Raw genomic sequence first — 19,798 nt, forward strand, 5'->3', positions numbered from 1 at the left:
CGAGAGATTCTTCGTGCATTCCAGTTAATTATTAATGGAATATATCGTAAATTAAATTCGGGAGAACAGACCACAAATGTGCAGTATATCTTGTCCTTTTTCATACTTTTACCTATTGCAAAGGGAAAAAAGAAAATTATCATGAGGAAAAGAAAGCAGTGATTGAAAAGAGCTCTTGCCATAGATATTCTTGTTATAACATGTCATGATGTCTGAAAATATATCATGAAGGAAAATTGACAGCTCATCCAGTCAAACTGACGGATCAGCTTTATTTGTAGGGCAACCTTATGATTTGATTCGTTTCAGCCTTTTTGAATGGAAGTTCCCCAAACCGGAAGTGCCACCCATAATTCAAAACGCAGTAAGGTCGTCAGGAATCATGCAGGGCTAGTTGTCAGTTGTCACACGTTTTGCTCCAGTGAAAATTGATCGGCTACTACAGTACAAAGTCTTGGCTACATATGGTTGGCTCATATTGATATTGAACAACATTTAAATAAAAATCCTTTTTTTTTAGCCTTTTAATTATATTTTTTATTAAATTATCACAACAGTTACACCCAATTTACTACTTTGCCCCACAAAAATCACAATGAATTTTAATTCTGAAATTGAAAACATGTTAGAAAAGGTATAACCAAGCCATTGAGTTATCTTTTTAAAGTATTTTGGATTAATCAATTCTCAGCAAAAAATGTAAACATGACAACTTTTATGAAAAAAAAATAATAATCTGTATGTCAGCATGAATGCATGTTATTTTTTTTATGTCAGTGTAGTTTTATTGTGTTTGCTTTTTTATTTAACATGCAATGAAAATGATATATTAGAACAATTCATATTGAATATAGAATTTTCCATGACCCTTTAAGATTTTATTAATTATGATTATTCTAGGCCTAGAAATCACACCTTTGACATTCCCTGATATGAAACATTCATTTTGTAGGATTTCCCTCTGGTTGTTATTGAGGGTGGAGCTGCCTTGAGCTCCTGATCTAGATTGATTGACTTTTAATCACAGACATCAGGTTACATCAGGTTTAGTATTTTGCATGAACGTTTCATAAAGAAGCCCAATGCACTGCCAAACAGAGGAGCAGCGATATCAAAGCAAGACTTTTGATGGCACAACCGCTCATGCAGGGTGCAGACGGGATGACTTTGAGATCAGGAATCATCCCTGGGTTGCGTGATATGTTTTTCTGGAAATACACATTCACAACACTGTTAGGCGGCAACTTATAAAAACGAGAGATTGATGCATGTTGTAGAGGTGTGGACACTTACAAATGAATCTGCAATTATGACAAGCTGACCGATTTTCTTCAGTGTTTCTTGGTATTTATTGATAGACGTGTCATTCCAAGTCATGTTGTTCATCATGTTGAGCCATGCACTACAATTATCAAATAAAAGCCAAGGTCATTATTGGGGCTAAATGCATTCATGGATCACATTTAGATTACATTAGTGTTTACAAATGAATTACTTTTGACTTGGTGTTCCCATCGCAGATCTTAAAGTGGTTACATTAGGGAAGCTCATACAGCCGCTCAGATTCATAGCTGGATAGTAGAAGAGGAAAGCCAAACACATCTCTTCTGAAGTCGAGAGCCCCCCCTGTGGACACACACACACACACACACACACACACACACACATAAAAGACATTTCTATGTAAAGAAGCAATTGAAATGTGAAGCTGCATGAAGAAAAGTTAGATAGTTGTACCAACCCATGTGAGTGTGGTGCGGTTTTCAGTGTTATAAGTACACTCCACCAGCAATTTGTCACCCTAAAAGAGAAAAAGGATGTTTTATTTTGCTTAATACTACTAATAATTATGCATTAATAACTAAACCTCCTTCAGACAAGACCATCTTTTTTGGCTTGATTAACATATAAGCATGATGTATGGCATTGTATATATACAATATATTGTACATGACATTGTATATATTTGATGCAGCAATCCCTGGAAAGTGAGTAGCATGTTAAAGGGATAGTTCTCCCAAAAATGACATGTCTTTCCAAACCCGTAAGACTTTCGTTCATCTTCAGAACACAAATTATGCAAATTAATACACATTTTTGATTAAACTGCGTTTGATGAAACGTTATTACCACTTTCAAGGCCTAGAAAGGTAGCAAAGACAGTGGTTCAGTGGTTCAACTTTAATGTTATGAAGCGATGAGAATACGTTTTGTTCGGAGGGAAAAAGACCACAAAAAAACACTATATTCAACAATTTCTTCTCTTCCGTGTCAGTCTCTGGCGCTGTTCACGCTATAAACACAGTGCAGCGTTTCCGATTTCTACGTCAGAACGCCAGCTCCTGCGTCAGCATCACACGCATGCGTCATGATGTTCACATATTTGAACAATGTCTTTACTACCTTTCTGGGCCTTGAAAGTGGTAATTGTGTTGCCGTCCATGTGGGATCAGAAAGCTCTCGGATTTCATAAAAAATATCTTCATTTGTGTTCCGAAAAGGTCTCACGGGTTTGGGACGACATGAGGGTGAGTAATTAATGACAGAAATGTCATTTTTTGGTGAACTAACCTTTTAAGTTGTTCAACAATTCAAATCATTCCACACTCACCAACTTCACTGTCTTAGTTTGGCCCAAGTTTGTCACTTCCTGGTATTCAAAATCATAGTTTTCATCCGCAGCTAAGAAATCGATCTGTTTTCCTCCTCTGAAATAGACATACTTAACATGTTTTGTTTTTCCTATAGACATTTTGAGCAGTGAAAGATAATAATAATAAGTTTATTTTATTTAGTGCCTTTCTGCAAACTCAAGGTCAATACATTATTATATTATAGCAAGTAAACACGACAGCAGGCAAAGAGACAGTACAGATAGGGCAGAAAACAACATGCATAACATGAAACGGATCATAAAGTTAGGGATCAGAGAAACTAGTAGTTTTAAAGAAAAATGTCTGAGGATTTCGTCGGTTCAGAGGTCACCCTTCTGCCGGATCTCGACTCTCTCATGAGCGCGCGTACGGTCGTTGCCGGAAGCTAGTGATTATAGTTTATAAAATATTAAATATGGATTTTTTTCTTACGAAAACCCATTGCTTCACTTCAGAAGGCCTTTATTAACCCACTGGAGTCGTATGGATTACTTTTATGATGGATGGATGTGCTGTTTTGAACTTCAAAAATTATTCAATGCCATTACAAAGCTGAGAAGTTATTTTATATAACTCTCCGATTGTGTTCTGCTGAAAGAAGAAAGTCATATACACCTAAGATGGCTTGAAGGTGAGAAAATTATAGGATAATTTTCATTTTTGGGCGAACTATTCTTTTAATGTGTTTTTTTTTTCCTCAGTAGAAAAATGAGAAAACTCTTATTTTTATCAGGTCAAACAACTTTTTACTTAACTTTTTTATCTTAACTTTTTTTTTTTTTTTTTTTTGTCATTAACATAAAAAACACCCAAATAAAAGTTATTATTATTAAATGGAACAAAGCAGCATGAACATTCAGCTTAACATCTCCTCCTGTCCTCCACAGAAGAAAGAAAAGCACACAGGTTTGGAATGACATGAGTAAATGATTTTTTATTTTGATATTCCAGTGAGCTTTAATTCAGTTATTGATCAGAAGACATTTACCTGAAGTGTCCGACTCGCACCTTCCGTCCAGCCAAGTGTGTGTGCATCATCACAGAAAACACCTGAAGATCATGTGGCGACTCCAGAACCTGTAGATCACAGAACACAACAGATCATCCAGTCATCTGCTGAGTCTGCCTTTGATTGTGAGAATGTGAGTAGCTAATACATAAATACCTTTGGAATATAGGCAGTGTCACACAGGCCATACGTGAGGAAGGATTTGGCTTTGGGTGGGATGGCGTACCCAGGGGCCACTACAAGCCCTGTTCCTAAAACAGCTGCATCATGCTGACGGAGTTCAGATGTGTAATAGAATCGCAGACCTGAGTTATCAACTCGACCTGTGTACAGAAGAAAGTATTGTTTTAATCATGTCAAAAGACCTTAAATATTCATCACATTGATATTTTACATTGTAAACCACTACTGACTGACCTGCACTTTTATTTGGGTTGTTGTAATGCACTTCAAGCCTGTAGAAAAAATCTCCAACATTTCCTCCAATTGGAAGTCCTGCCATCTCAGGGAGTTCAAAATCCTGAAAGAAAGAGATATAAAAAAATATATATATATATTGACCCCACAAATGTTCCATATTAGCAGTAGCGTTGTTAATGTAAAATTTTTCCCTAAACCTTAACTGCGTACCTGAGTCTCGTCTACAATCAACATCCCCTAATGTCTACAGTCAACGTTTAGTTTATTTATACTCCAGAGCGTCTACAACCGACGTCGGCCGAGTCACCTAACCCTAATTTGCTCCCCTAACTGACTTGCTGTGCAGCAATAATCGACAGACAGACTTCAGCCTTCAGACAGACTTAAATGCTTTAATCACGGCCGGGGAATCTCAGAGCAGTTCTCCAGAGAATCTCCCAAAAAGAAGCAAGGCCGGAAGATCTCAGACAAATTCCATTGAGAATCCCACCAGCAAACACAAATACAACAGTTTTTATAGAATAGGAGAATGGGCGAAAATGACATGATGCATTACATAAATTCCCTACAACTTGATTGGTTCTTCATAGACAAGCCCTCTTGTTACTAGGTAACCACAAGGTTTCAAACCTAGTCATCTGTCTAGTTTCATTTCCCATATTTGTTATTTTTACACTCACACAACCAAAGTCACAAGTGTTCGTCAAAGGGGACTCATACATTTAAAATTCAAAAGCATATGAATGCTGTTCCTGCAAGAAAAACAAATGTTAGTTATGATTAATTAAAAAATCCTTCACATTAACCACCACGCAAATGCGTAAGGCCCCGCAGGTTTGAGGGACCCCCTGCTGACCAAGCAATTAAATCAGTTGTTGACTGCTGTTACAGCAGCTTCCGGAACCAAATTTTTAATTCTGCAAGCATTGTTTGCTGATCAATGTTTATATGTGAATAAGCCTGAATTAAATCTGCTCATCATTTAAAGCAATCATGTCTCTTCCTGGATTAAACTCGATTCATGATTCTTAATGAACGTTTTGAAGCGTCAGAGTTTCAATGGAGGGACAGAAAATCTTCCAGATTTCATTCAAATAGGCAATCTTCACATTTGTGTCCTGAAAATGCACGAAAGTCATATGGGTTTGGAACGTTGTATGGAACGTAGTAAATGTTGGTATTTTCATTTTAGGGTGAACTAACCCTAACCAAATCGCCGTGAGTGCTTTGGCGCTGAGCAAGAGACAGTGCTTGCCATTTTTCACAATTGTGCAGGTTTTTTCCAACAACAACACCAATTTAGGTTTCATTTAAATACACGTAGGCCTAATACTAGAAAAAAAATATTTAGTTAAAATAAAATAACTAAATAACAAAAAAAAACTAAAGTAAAATATATGGAAGCTGCAATAAATTATTCTAAATGATTGACATCAGAAATACATCGTGTAGGTAACTAAATAGTTTACTTTTAGTTTTACTTTTTATTCTTCTCCCAGTTCACTGGCCACTTAATTTCATGTCATTCGGATGTGAATGAATTTGCGTGTTGTAAATCCGACAACTCTGATTCTCTGCGGTGAAGAGCAAACTATTCACCCGTTATCATCTAATATGATCATTATAAAAGTGTTTAAAAGACAAAATAAAATCACTAAAACATTTTTGAGAATCGAAATATCAGATAGCCATATTTCAAAATAAGAAGACAATTGTTCAAGCTAAAACCAAGAGGTTTATTTTCTCATAGCTAAATGGACTCATTTTGAATATTGAAGACAATGGACAAAATGAAGACTCTTGATGAATCCAAAACCAAGACGGTTTATATCTTAAAGCTTAAGGGAGCAAGTACCAAAGTGTAGACAACTTTTGGCATGCAGTTTTAATAAATATGTTTTTTTTAAATGTCTCACTTAATTCTCTTCAATATTTCTTTGCTTGGGGACACCAAAATGGTGAACCCGCCGCTGCATATTAGTCATTTAAAAATTTTAAATGACTAATATGCAAATTTTTTTAATATTTTTAAATTAAAAATGAGAAAATATAACCAAGAGGCGAAAATGAGCCAAGAGAATGTTTGATTTCTGAACAGATACTGACCCCTCCGCCAACTCCCCACACTGCAATAGTCTCCATACACTCACTGATGCTCAATTTTGTGTAACATCGCGCTTCAGATGGCTCCATCACAGTCGGCGGGCAGCGGTACAGCAGCAGATGATGCACGAGGTCGAAGTTTGTGATGAACGGCTCAATCTGGACATGAGGAAAGTAAGTCAGAGATGAAGATGATCGACAGATCAGTGGATAGATCATGTGTGTTAAGTTCATAGACTCACTTACACGATAAATGTGTTGTTTGCGATCAAAAGTTGGGGCTCTCATGATCTTGCAGTGATAGTAGGTTTGATTGGCTGGTACAGAGAACTGAAATGATTTAATCAACATGTAAAGTGAAAGTTCCAACATTAGACATTTTAAGTCAAAGAGAATTATGGGGGAATTCACTAAGAATGAACCACTGATAGAGAGTGTCTGTAGATCAAACATTAGAGCAGCCGCTAGTAATGACAAAGGTCATGGGTTCGATTCCCAGGGAATGCTTGATCTGATCAAATGTACCTTAAAGGGGTCATGAACTGGATTATTTTATTATTTTATAATGTTTCTTGTGGTGCCCTTGTAATGTTAGTATGATTTTTTCATAAAAAATTGTCATAATTTAGAAATAAAAGGCATTTTTCCTAGCCTGATTTTAGCCTCTGATTTGAACGCTCTGTTTTCTGGCCATGGTTTCAATAAAAGCAGTTTTTGGAATAACAAGTAAGTTTTGAGTTTTGAAACTTACATGGTATTTTTATAGTATAACAAACTCATAACTGCCAAAAGATCAAGGAAAATTTTAATTATCAGTTCATGCCACCTTTAAGTCACATAAAGTGAATGCCAAATGTGTAAATGTATACATATTATTTTTTAGTGAATTAGCCCTACATTGTTGTTAAAATCACTCTTGTGACTTCAGACGAACAATGACACTTTTTTCTAATTGGAAATGTACTTTACAGTGATTTATTTTCCTGTTGATCACTTTTAAATAATCTGTATTGTATAAAGCTCTCTAAAAAATAAAGGTGACTTGACTTGTCTATAGTCTAGTCTAAATGTTATGGCATCATGTTTTCTCAATAACCATGTTTAATGTACACCTGGACCAATCACCAAACATTCTGTTGCTTGTTGTGGTCACAACCTGGTAGGACAAATATGAAGTTTAACCTGGAATATTGCTTGTCTCTTTGTTATTTGCACCAGGTCAAAGTTTTGTGCATTTTGAAAGAACAAAAAATAGTTCTTGATTATCAAAAGCTCAAATAACGAAATGGCAAAAAAAAAAATTTTTTAAATCTGCTTAATGACACTGACCAAAATAAATAAGGCAAAAGAAAAAGTAAAAACTTCTTACATTGACCATAGTCATGTCGAAATACTTGCTGTTTGGAGGAGTGACACGAGGCATGTACTTCAACAGGTTCACCTCCTTCGTTCCCCTTCGGTTATTGTGGTACGAGACATCATCACTCTGTCCGTACGCATAGATCAGCTTCATGGGAAGATTCTGATCATGCAATAAAACAAAACAGACATCTGATCCACAGATACCAGCTGGAAAATCTGAGCTGAAAAAATGAGAAACTCTTTCTCGGATCGAGACTTTCAGGGTTTCTGAGTTCAGTCAGACAGTCCATCACATCTGCAGCTTTAGATTAAGTAGCCAAATTGACAGTCCCTAAACAAACAGAATCAGTAGAAACTTCCTGGTCCCAGTGTGGATTTCCAGTATGAGAGTGAAAAGACTCTGAAAGGGGACACCCACACCACTCTTTAGATCTTACAATTCAGGGTTTTATCAATGCCGTAGGTCTTACGTTCACATTGTTTTCTGGGTAAAACTTCTGAGTAATACATAATAAAAGAGGAGAGTGAAACTGATTGTCTTGCAAGTACTTTTTTTTTGTGGTCGCATCACATTTCGTAAATTGCAAACATGCCTTGGGGTGATTTAGCAGAAAATGGGATATCAAATTCAGTAAATAGGTGTTCTGTTTATCATTAGACCAGTTCCAGGAACAAACAGTATATTTATCCTGTCTGCTCACTCAAGTAGGACATCATTTGTTGCTGGATATTTGTTCAACTACCCAAACCTTAAACTTAAACATTTTAATCTCTAAAAATGGTAGTTTGAAAGGTTAAATTCCATAATCCTCACATTTTTAAAGGTAGACATTTTTAAATGATAATATTTTGATGTTTTTGAAAGAAGTCTCTTCTGCTCACCAAGGCTGCATTTGTCACAAAAATACAATAAAAACAGTAATATTGTGAAATATGATTACAATGTAAAATAACTGTTTTCTATTTTATATATATTTTCAAATGTAATTTATTCCTGTGATGCAATTACTCCAGTCTTCAGTGTCACATAATTCTTCAGAAATCATTCTAATATGCTAAACATTTTTTATTATTGTTGAAAACAGCTGTGCTGCTTAATATTGTTATGGAAACTGTGATACATTTTGATTTCTGAATAGAAAGTCCAAGCATTTACTTGAAATATAAATCTTTTGTAACATTATAAATGTCTTTACTGTCACTTTTGATCAATTTAATGCGTCCTTGCTGAATAAAAGTATTAATGTCTTTCAAAACATGGTAGTATGGGAATGTTGTTCCAGGACTCACAGTGATGGGTAAATCATTCTCATCACAGGACTCAACGGATCTCTGAAACTTCATGACAGTTTTCCCATCAGACTCGGTTAGAGACAGGAGTTTGTAGTTCTGTTGCTGGTCAACCACAGGTATTGAATTCCCCCCAGCATGACGGTCCTGAACAACAGGGAAACATAGATGTATGTACGTATGCAACAGGTGTTTGTCTTTATGTTTATAGATGTACAGTTCCCAATCCAGTTCAAACTAATTTAATAGATTGACTTTCAATAATATCAGGTTAATTTATCAACATTTACATCTATTAAGAACATCTAGTTTGGAAACAAATATAATTCAACTTATTCGTCTAATACAAAAGTAGACTTTGTCTTGTCTTTGACTTTGTCACACTTATAAAATAACTTAAAAAATATCCCAGCTTAGAGCCACTGAGAAAACTAAAGTTCATAATATAAAATCTTATATTTAATGAACTAATTACATATCACTCAGTATGAATCAGAATCAAGAATATAAAGAAGAGCTTGTAACTCCACTTGAAGTGAGTTATTGACAGTTATCATCAGTCATCTAAGAGATACTCTAACTAAATTTGAAATACATATATGAATCAGAATCAAGAATATAAAAGTATCTACTGTAAGTGACTTTGACAGTTATGAGTGTCAGTCATTTTTTACTTTACCGTGAAGTAACTGCCTTTCAGTCCAACTCCTCCAATGACGATATCGGCTCCAGTCATTCCTCCTTTAGGGCTGAAGCCAAACCCGACCCAGCCGCTGGTGTTGACAGTGAGCTCGAACAAGATGGTGCCCTGGATCTCATCAAAGCCCCACTTCAGCCGCACATTGTGCTCGGGGTCCAGGTGTTCAGAGAAAGGCAGAAGAGGGTCTTCCTGAGCGCTGGACCACTGGGCTGAAAGAAAGAGCAGGACAAGAGATAATGGGCCCATGTTACCTTTTCAAGTCTTTGTGTAAGATGTTTGAGAAGACAGTGTACATGAAACTGCTCAGTAGTGCACTTCAACAGCACTCTTTGTAAGCGGTCTGTAAACCCCCGCCTCACCTGAGTCAAAGTCCTCCTCCTCTCACTCTGCTGAATCAGGTTCCACATCACCTGATTTTACTCTATTATTGTAAAACACTGAGCATGAATATTATTAGAAAGAATTGTTGAGATGAACAACAAAAAAAAGCTCAAATGTGATTCATGTGATATATTTGAATTGTAAATGTAAATATGTATAAAGGGCCTAAAAATAACTTTTTGGCACACCTGCCAATGGCCGGTGACTGTGAATAATCCAATTTTCTCTATTCCAATTTCAAAGCCAAAGCTAAAACTACTAGCTTAACTAATATAAATTTGAAACTTTATTAAAGACAAGTAACAGTAGTTTTCAGGTAGAGACATTGAATAAACTAATCAAATGTAAAACACTGGATAGTCTTCACTATATAAATTTAACATGAATTAATCCTTATTAAATTTACAAAAGTCATTCAGTCAAGAGCAGTGAATATTTTTTTGTCTGTGGTTCTTTGATTAACATTAAAAACAGACAGCAGCAGAAATATAAGGTTGCTGTCACTTTAAATGTGACATATTATATGCCCCTTTTCACAAGATGTAATATAAATCTATTGTGTCCCCAATTTTCAATGTGTCTGTGAAATTTCAGCTCAAAATACCTCCCAGTTCATTTATTATAGCTTGTCAAATTTGCCCCTTTTTGGGTGTGAGCAAAAATGCTCCGTTTTTGTGCGCGTCTCTTTAAATGCAAATGAGCTGCTGCTCCCCGCACCATTCAGAAGAGGACCGATCCTTTACACCAGAGCCATATAGGTCCTGTCCCAAATGGCACCCTAAGCACTCGTGGTCTTCCTACGAGTCCGCACTTTAGTGACGTAATGCCGCTTTGACTGTCGGGAAGAAGTCTGCGGCTCGGCAAAAGTGCGCATCGAGGGCGCATATCGACCGCATAGGGGGCACTCGCGAGCACCCTTCTGAGGCCTAAAATGACAAATGGGACACCCTACGGTCTCACGGACTTAACGGACATGCGCATGCGGCAGCCAGTGTAAGTCCACAAGACCGAAGGTGCATATGAAGTGTGCCATTTGGGACAGGGCCATAGAGATAGGCTGGATCCCAAATGGCACACTTCATGTGGACTTGCGGTCTCGTGGCCTTAAATTGCTTGTGCTCGCCAAGTGTACAAGTCAGTAGGGTTGTCCCATTCGGCATTTCAGCGCTCAAAAGTGTGCTCGTGAGCGCCGCCTTTTGTGTCCTCGATGCGGACTTCGGCGTGGACTCGAGGCCAGCGCTAGGTCTGCACTTCCTGACGTCACCAAGTGTGAACTCGAAGGAGGTCCACAAGGCCGGATTGTGCCATTTGGGATCCAGCTAAAGAGGAAGTTCAAAATGCTTGGTCGTCACATGATTCGCATAGACCTCAGATAGTTCCACCCATGCGTTTTTGCTTACTCAAATATGCAATCTAAAATAAGGATTTTTTTTTTTTTTTTCGTCATTGCACTTAAGGAATGAAACGGATATTTCACTGGTTGATATATTACCACTTCCACCCATCACTATCACACTCCCCAATGTTATATTTAACCCCTGATTAGAAGCATTTCCCTCTAATTACACAACAAAGGATAAAACTGCATTAATAGAATGGGTTGGGTTTAACCATTAATAGGCTGTTTGTGGTTTGTCATGCATTACTAACTTTATCCAATCCAACCTATCTTTTATCTGATAACGCCCCCTAAAACTACAAATTTAGAGAGCAATAATCAACTAGTATCCTTAAATACACAAGTTAATTTGATTCAGATGTACTGATAATATACAATCTTATTCTTTAAACGTCTTACCTTTTAAAAGTGCATCACAAACGGTTTGTTCGGCTTATTTTTTGACATGTTTGCAGAGAAAGACTCACCTGGAAACCTGGAAAAAGTTAGATTTTCATGATATGTCCCCTTTAAAACTAATGCATGTATCCAATACACTGATACTGGTACATCTTTCTCAACTGTTTACGTTCACTTAAGCCATAAACTGCAATTTTTACTAGAATACTCACCAAGACAGGTATGTTGACACATTTTTTTTAAATTTATTTGTCCGTTCAAGTGCAAGAAGACGTGAAAGAGAGCTCAATTCAGTTTTTGTGCGCTGTCGGAGATGCACTTTCTGTGCGCGCACTTCAGATGTCTAAACTTCTCACACAGCGTGTAATTAACAAATTGAGTTCTCTTTCATGTCTTCTTGCGCTTGAATATTTCAATTCTCCAGACTTAAACTCTTGTGACGATGCTGCGCTGGGCAGCCTGGACTGTTAACTGGCCCGAGCATCCTTCATGTTTGCTTGCTGAAAGTCTGATTGTCATAATCTGTATAAACGGTATGCGCATGACATCTATGTCGGCCAGAGTGACTGCTGTTACGCCCACTGAGTGGCAAAAAGAGTGGTTTTTTTTGTCCTAGAATTAATTTGTGCCATTTTAGCCTAGACATTCACTACAAAAAAAAGAAAACATGTACTAGTTATCGTAAGATTAGTTCTGAAAGATAACATTAACTTCTACATTCTAAAAGATTAGTTACGAAAGATAACTTCTACATTCTTCCAAGAGGAAGTAGCAAAATTTTTGCACATGTGTACAACAAAGCAAGTCACAAGGAAGGTGACGTATTGGACATGGGCGTGCGGCTTTCGACGTCACACTTGGATGTTGGCGGGGTTGGATGTCCACCACATGCTGCAGTGAGCCGTACTTGGAGAAGTCGTATTCATGAAAGAATAGGCTTGTTCGACTTCATGCATCTCTGCGCAGACCGATCGGAGCTGACTTGAAGCAGTGCAATGCCGGTTATAAATGCTGTCCCACTTGAGACAGCGTCAATGTCACGTGACTGTGACGTATGCCATCAGAGTACCGCGAGAGCGATTCTAGAATAGCCGGAGGACTCAGCCAGCGCAGCTTCTCCAGGGCTGTGTTCCAGTCCACTTTTAGACACGCACTTGCGAACTTCCCTAAGCACTTCCCCTCAGGGGAATCCCTGCCGCCATTTTGAAGTGTGTTCCACTTGGTGAAGTGGACGAAATAAGTATAGGACCATAGATCTGTCAATAGGGCCCATCAACTGTTTGGTTACCGATATTCTTCAAAATATCTTCTTTTCTGTTCAGCAGAAGAAAGAAATTCATACAGGTTTGGAACAACTTGAGGGTGAGTAAATGATGACAGAATTTTCAATTTTGGGTGAACTATCCTTTTAGGCAAGCAGTTGACAGTGTCTATTCTTCTCACTAGAGGGCGCAATAAGCACACGTCTACCATTTAAATGCATTACCACGGCATAAACACTCGATCTATTGGCTGAATAAATGGGTATTTAAAAAAAAAAAAAAATCATAATTATTATTGCCATTTTTGTTGTTTTTAATTACAATTCAAGGTTTGAAATATTCTATATATTTACATTTTATTTACAATATAACTGAAAGTAAACCAATGGAAGTAAAGTTTAAAGTTTATTTTCATCCTGATATAATTTGCTAAAAAATCTATGTAAAAAAGCTAAATTGTCTGTTATTCTGGTTTTTAGGTTGCTGTCAAGTATGTCCCTGTTTTGAGCCAGGAGTTGTTGCTTGTTAAATTGATTTACATATTCATCACATACACTGAAAGAACATCAGGTTACATCATGTTTAGTATTTTGCATGAACGTTTCATAAAGAAGCCCAATGCACTGCCAAACAGAGGAGCAGCGATATCAAAGCAAGACTTTTGATGGCACAACCGCTCATGCAGGGTGCAGGCGGGATGACTTTGAGATCAGGAATCATCCCTGGGTTGTATGACCCGTTGTTCTGGAAATACACGGAAAAGGGTGTCAGGTTAACAGCTGAGGTCAGAACCGAAATATGTTTAAAGGCTTCATTCATGTTGTAGAGGTGTGGACACTTACAAATGAATCAACGACTATGACTAGCTGATCAATTCTCTTCAGTGTTTGCTGGTATTGATTGATAGACGTGTCATTCCAAGTGTTCGTGTTCATCATATTGACCCAGGTACTGCAAAGTTATCAAATAAAAGCCACATTATCATTAGGGCAAATATTGAGAGCTAAATTCATTAAAACAATGTTTTAAATTAGATTACGTTGTATTTGTTGCTCCCATTGCAGATCCTAATGTCTGTAAATTAGGGAAGCTCACACAACTACTCAGATTCATAGCTGGATAGTAGAAGAGGAAAGACAAACACATCTCTTCTGAAGTCGAGAGCCCCCCCTGAGGGCAGAAAAAGAGAGTTACACATCCACATTCCCCCCAGTAATCAGATTACTTTTGTCAAGTAACTAGTAAAGAAACGCATTACTTTTAAATTTACAACAAAATATCCAAGTTACTTTTTTCAAATAAGCAATGCAGGTTACTTTATTTTCCCATTTATTGACTGACACCTCTTGAGAGAAATCATGAGTAATTGCAGAGGCGTTGTGTGCGCTGTGAGAACATGATGCTTAGTGTATTTCTAAATGTGAGCATTTACTCATCTCACTTGCACAAAAACAGATTCAGAATTCCTCAAAATAAATAAAACGGTGAAATGCATACTCAGAATAATACACAAACCTGCAATAATTAAATATGTTAAATAACACAAATATACTTTATGTATTTAATCTCACTTTATGAACCAATGTCTTTGCTGCTGACCTTTGATGATCCAATTCAACCATACTAAGCGAAAAGGACTTTAGATAAACATCTCATTTGTTTTTGTTTTGTTTTTATTGCTGAAGTAAGTGTCCTATTCTTCTGCAATCCAGAATGGCATTTCCTTCAGCCTGAGGTTTATTCATTTCACTTTTAGTGTGAAAGGGCCATTACATTTGCCAAAAATAGAACCTTTTTTGTTATTAAAATACAAACAAGGAAGCCCAGCCCAGTTGAGAAAGAGTAATACAAAAGTAACATAACACATTACTTTCCATAAAAAGTAATTTGTTACTTTTAATTAATAATTAGTTACACAATTAGTTAACTTTCCCCAACACTGAAACTACACGCTGCTGAATAAAAGACAATATGAGCCTCTATGTAAATGTACCCATGTGAGTGTGGCGCGGTTTTCAGTGTTATATGTGCACTCCACCAGCAATTTGTCACCCTGCAAGACAAAAAAAGTAGCTTTATTTCACTTCCTGACAAAACATTTAAATATATATATATTAGTTTAAACCTTTTCGTACTTACCAACTTCACTGTCTTAGTTTTGCCCATGTTTGTCACTTCCTGATTTTCAAAATCGTAGTTTTCATCCACGGCTAGAAGATCAATCTGTTTTCCCCCTCTGAAGAGGATAAGAATTTACAAAAAGAATAATTCATTACAGTAACTTTAGGCTATGCACCACAGAAGAAAGAAAAGCACATTATTTTCAGGTGAACTTTAATTCAGTCATTAGTCCAAAAATGTTTACCTGAAGTGTCCGACTCGCACCTTCCGTCCAGCCAAGTGTGTGTGCAGCATCACAGAAAACACCTGAAGATCATGTGGCGACTCCAGAACCTGTAGATCACAGAACACAACAGATCATCCAGTCATCTGCTGAGTCTGCCTTTGATTGTGAGAATGTGAGTAGCTAATACATACATACCTTTGGAATATAGGCAGTGTCACACAGGCCATACGTGAGGAAGGATTTGGCTTTGGGTGGGATGGCGTACCCAGGGGCCACGGCAAGTCCTGTCATCAGAACAGCTGCATCATGCTGACGGAGTTCAGATGTGTAATAGAATCGCAGACCCGAGTTATCAACTCGACCTGTGTAGAGGGGAATATTGTTTTACTTTGTCATCATGAAATCAAAAGAGGTTGGGACAACCTGTCACACATGAGATCACAGCAATAGTGCAACAGTCCCCACTAACTTTTTCAGCGACGCTGGTTCCGGAAGTATTTTTGTAGCTTACAGAAAGCCTGTTTAAAGATTTATAAGTTATCGTTAAAAAAAATCTATTTCCCTATGGAGAAATTAAATGGAGTTTTTCCATCAGGAACATGACTGTTGCACTCTATAGCAAACCACAAAGTCACCCCTCACATTCAAGAAGCCATTTCACTCGGATATGTCACAAATCACAATAGGGAAGAAAAGACTATCGCAACTTCCGTTTCATGCTGACTTTAAATATTCAACACATTGATATTTTACATTGTAAACCACTACTGACTGACCTGAACTTTTATTTGGGTTGTTGTAATGCACTTCAAGCCTGTAGAAAAAATCTCCAACATTTCCTCCAATTGGAAGTCCTGCCATCTCAGGGAGTTCAAAAGCCTTGAAAAACATCATATAATTCAAAGGTTACATAGAGCTTCAGTGAGTAATTGTACCTCAAGTTTTGCATATTAATACATGAATAGTAGGCTATTTCAATAATAAAGTAATATTATTTATAAAAAATTGAAAAAACTTTTTAGTGAACCAGCTGAATCAGTTATGTTAGTAATTGCTTAAATTTGGTTGTTTCTCACATGAAAATGTTTTAAAACCACAATCACAGGAGAGACTAACCCCTCCGCCAACTCCCCACACAGCAACGGTCTCCATACACTCTTCCCCGCGACCCGTGTAACAACGCACTTCAAATGGCTCCGTCACAGTCGGCGGGCAGCGGTACAACAGCAGATGATGCACGAGGTCGAAGTTTGTGATGAACGGCTCAATCTGGACATGAGGAAAGTAAGTCAGAGATGAAGATGATCGACAGATCGGTGGATAGATCATGTGTGTTAATTCATAGATTCACTTACACGATAAATGTGTTGTTTGCGATCAAAAGTTGGGGCTCTCATGATCTTGCAGTGATAGAAGGTTTGATTGGCTGGTACAGAGAACTGAAATGATTTTAAATGTAAGCAGCCTATTAAGTAAAGTGAAAGTTCACACTCACTTTTTTTTTTCTTGCATGATTGGTGCCGAGTTTTGAGATCAACATGCATTTACAGTAGCCTAGGCTACCATTCAAAAGTTTGTGGGTCAGTATGATTTAAAAAAAGAAGAAATTAATAGCCTACTTTTATTCAACATATATGATTTGAAAGATCACGTGACCCTGAAGTCTGGAGTAATGCTGCTGAAAATACAGCTTTGTGTTAGATCTATAGATCCGGGTCGCTAAGACCCAAATATGTAACCTAATATGATTGGCAAAAAAATGTATGCATTTAAGGATTAAGATTAAGTCAGTTTAACGTAAAATTTAAGTTGAAATTACTTAAACAACCAGTACTTTCTTCTTTTTGATCTAAATTATTGGCATAATTTTTTATTATGAAATTACAATGAGTGTCACATGTTACTCATGAAATTTCAGGCATAAAGAAAAAGTAAAAATCTCTTACATTGACCATAGTCATGTCGAAATACTTGCTGTTTGGAGGAGTGACACGAGGCATGTACTTCAACAGGTTCACCTCCTTCATTCCCCTTCGGTTATTATGGTACGCAATATCATCACTCTGTCCGTACGCATAGATCAGCTTCATGGGAAGATTCTGATCATGCAATAATAAAAATAAAAATAAACTTTTAATGTGATTTCTAAATGGAAAGTAAGAAGCTCTTTGGCCACCTACACAATGCACCTAAATGTGGTTGTCACTCACAAAAATTTGCTGTGTGCATATGGCCACTGATAACAGCTATTTGTTTGATATAGAAATGTAAGGTTTCTGAGTTAAGGAGGGTTTTTAGAAGGACAACTGAAAGCTAGTTGAAGGCGTTCTCAGAAACACCCTGGCCTGATCCCTGAGGACATGCGGATTCCATTACATTGCTGGTTTTGTTTTGTCAACAATGCCATAGTTTCACCATCATTGTTTTCTGGATGAAACTGCAGAATACATATTACACAGAAGAAAGATGAGGGTTACATGGTGTTGTTAAACTACTCTTCCTTTGTAGTGGTATAGGGGGAAGAAACACATTCAATGTTTATGCTCACAGTGATGGGTAAATCATTCTCATCACAGGACTCAATAGATCTCTGAAACTTCATGACAGTTTTCCCATCAGACTCGGTTAGAGACAGGAGTTTGTAGTTCTGTTGCTGGTCAACCACAGGTATTGAATTCCCCCCAGAATGACGGTCCTGAACAACAAGAAAACATAGATGTATGTACGTATGCAACAGGTGTTTGTCTTTATGTTTATAGATGTACAGTTCCCAATCCAGTTCAAACTAATTTAATAGATTGACTTTCAATAATATCAGGTTAATTTATCAACATTTACATCTATTTAGAACATCTAGTTTGGAAACAAATATAATTCAACTTATTCGTCTAATACAAAAGTAGACTTTGTCTTGTCTTTGACTTTGTCACACTTATAAAATAACTTAAAAAATATCCCAGCTTACAGCCACTGAGAAAACTAACTAAGTTCATAATATAAAATCTTATATTTAATGAACTACATATTAATTACATATCACTCAGTATGAATCAGAATCAAGAATATAAAGAAGAGCTTGTAACTCCACTTGAAGTGAGTTATTGACAGTTATCATCAGTCATCTAAGAGATACTCTTAACTAAATTTGAAATACATATATGAATCAGAATCAAGAATATAAAAGTATCTACTGTAAGTGACTTTGACAGTTATGAGTGTCAGTCATTTTTTACTTTACCGTGAAGTAACTGCCTTTCAGTCCAACTCCTCCAATGACGATATCGGCTCCAGTCATTCCTCCTTTAGGGCTGAAGCCAAACCCGACCCAGCCGCTGGTGTTGACAGTGAGCTCGAACAAGATGGTGCCCTGGATCTCATCAAAGCCCCACTTCAGCCGCACATTGTGCTCGGGGTCCAGGTGTTCAGAGAAAGGCAGAAGAGGGTCTTCCTGAGCGCAGGACCACTGGGCTGAAAGAAAGAGCAGGACAAGAGATAATGGGCCCATGTTACCTTTTCAAGTCTTTGTGTAAGATGTTTGAGAAGACAGTGTACATGAAACTGCTCAGTAGTGCACTTCAACAGCACTCTTTGTAAGCGGTCTGTAAACCCCCGCCTCACCTGAGTCAAAGTCCTCCTCCTCTCACTCTGCTGAATCAGGTTCCACATCACCTGATGCTACTTTATTATTGTAAAACACTGAGCATGAATATTATTAGAAAGAAATGTTGAGATGAACACCAAAAAAAAGCTCAAATGTGATTCATGTGATATATTTGAATTGTAAATGTAAATATGTATAAAGGGCCTAAAAATAACTTTTTGGCACACCTGCCAATGGCCGGTGACTGTGAATAATCCAATTTTCTCTATTCCAATTTCAAAGCCAAAGCTAAAACTACTAGCTTAACTAATATAAATTTGAAACTTTATTAAAGACAAGTAACAGTAGTTTTCAGGTAGAGACATTGAATAAACTAATCAAATGTAAAACACTGGATAGTCTTCACTATATAAATTTAACATGAATTAATCCTTATTAAATTTACAAAAGTCATTCAGTCAAGAGCAGTGAATAATTTTTTGTCTTTTGTTGTTTGATTAACATTAAAAACAGACAGCAGCAGAAATATAAGGTTGCTGTCACTTTAAATGTGACATATTACATGCCCCTTTTCACAAGATGTAATATAAATCTATTGTGTCCCCAATTTTCAATGTGTCTGTGAAATTTCAGCTCAAAATACCTCCCAGTTCATTTATTATAGCTTGTCCTTTTTGGGTGTGAGCAAAAATGCTCCGTTTTTGTGCACGTCTCTTTAAATGCAAATGAGCTGCTGCTCCCCGCACCATTCAGAAGAGGACCGATCCTTTACACCAGAGCCATATAGGTCCTGTCCCAAATGGCACCCTAAGCACTTGTGGTCTTCCTACGAGTCCGCACTTTCGTGACGTAATGCCACTTTGACTGTTGG

At 37.2% G+C, this 19,798-nt stretch overlaps 2 protein-coding genes across 2 annotated transcripts; both read right to left on the minus strand.

Moving 5' to 3' along the window:
• Positions 1-518: 518 nt before the first annotated feature.
• On the minus strand, positions 519-9,864 carry LOC311068831 (DBH-like monooxygenase protein 2 homolog). Its single transcript, XM_084091560.1, has 13 exons — positions 9,518-9,864; positions 8,839-8,985; positions 7,556-7,708; positions 6,433-6,516; positions 6,190-6,345; positions 4,081-4,183; positions 3,820-3,986; positions 3,643-3,731; positions 2,612-2,708; positions 1,742-1,801; positions 1,496-1,626; positions 1,294-1,402; positions 519-1,208 (listed from the first exon to the last, which is right to left on the minus strand). Exons 1-13 carry the CDS (start codon positions 9,782-9,784, stop codon positions 1,068-1,070), a joined length of 1,704 nt encoding a protein of 567 aa, XP_083947686.1. The 5' UTR covers positions 9,785-9,864; the 3' UTR covers positions 519-1,067.
• A 1,496-nt stretch (positions 9,865-11,360) lies between these two features.
• Positions 11,361-18,926, minus strand: LOC311068697 (DBH-like monooxygenase protein 2 homolog). The gene is made up of 13 exons (XM_084091304.1): positions 18,565-18,926; positions 17,875-18,021; positions 17,273-17,425; positions 16,682-16,765; positions 16,443-16,595; positions 16,103-16,205; positions 15,522-15,688; positions 15,345-15,433; positions 15,119-15,215; positions 14,973-15,032; positions 14,019-14,149; positions 13,822-13,930; positions 11,361-13,723 (listed from the first exon to the last, which is right to left on the minus strand). Exons 1-13 carry the CDS (start codon positions 18,829-18,831, stop codon positions 13,583-13,585), a joined length of 1,701 nt encoding a protein of 566 aa, XP_083947430.1. The 5' UTR covers positions 18,832-18,926; the 3' UTR covers positions 11,361-13,582.
• Between the last annotated feature and the right edge of the window lie 872 nt (positions 18,927-19,798).

Source organism: Abramis brama (genome assembly GCF_963993115.1).
Source record: "Abramis brama genome assembly, chromosome: 18".
Classification (NCBI taxonomy): Eukaryota; Metazoa; Chordata; class Actinopteri; order Cypriniformes; family Leuciscidae; genus Abramis; species Abramis brama.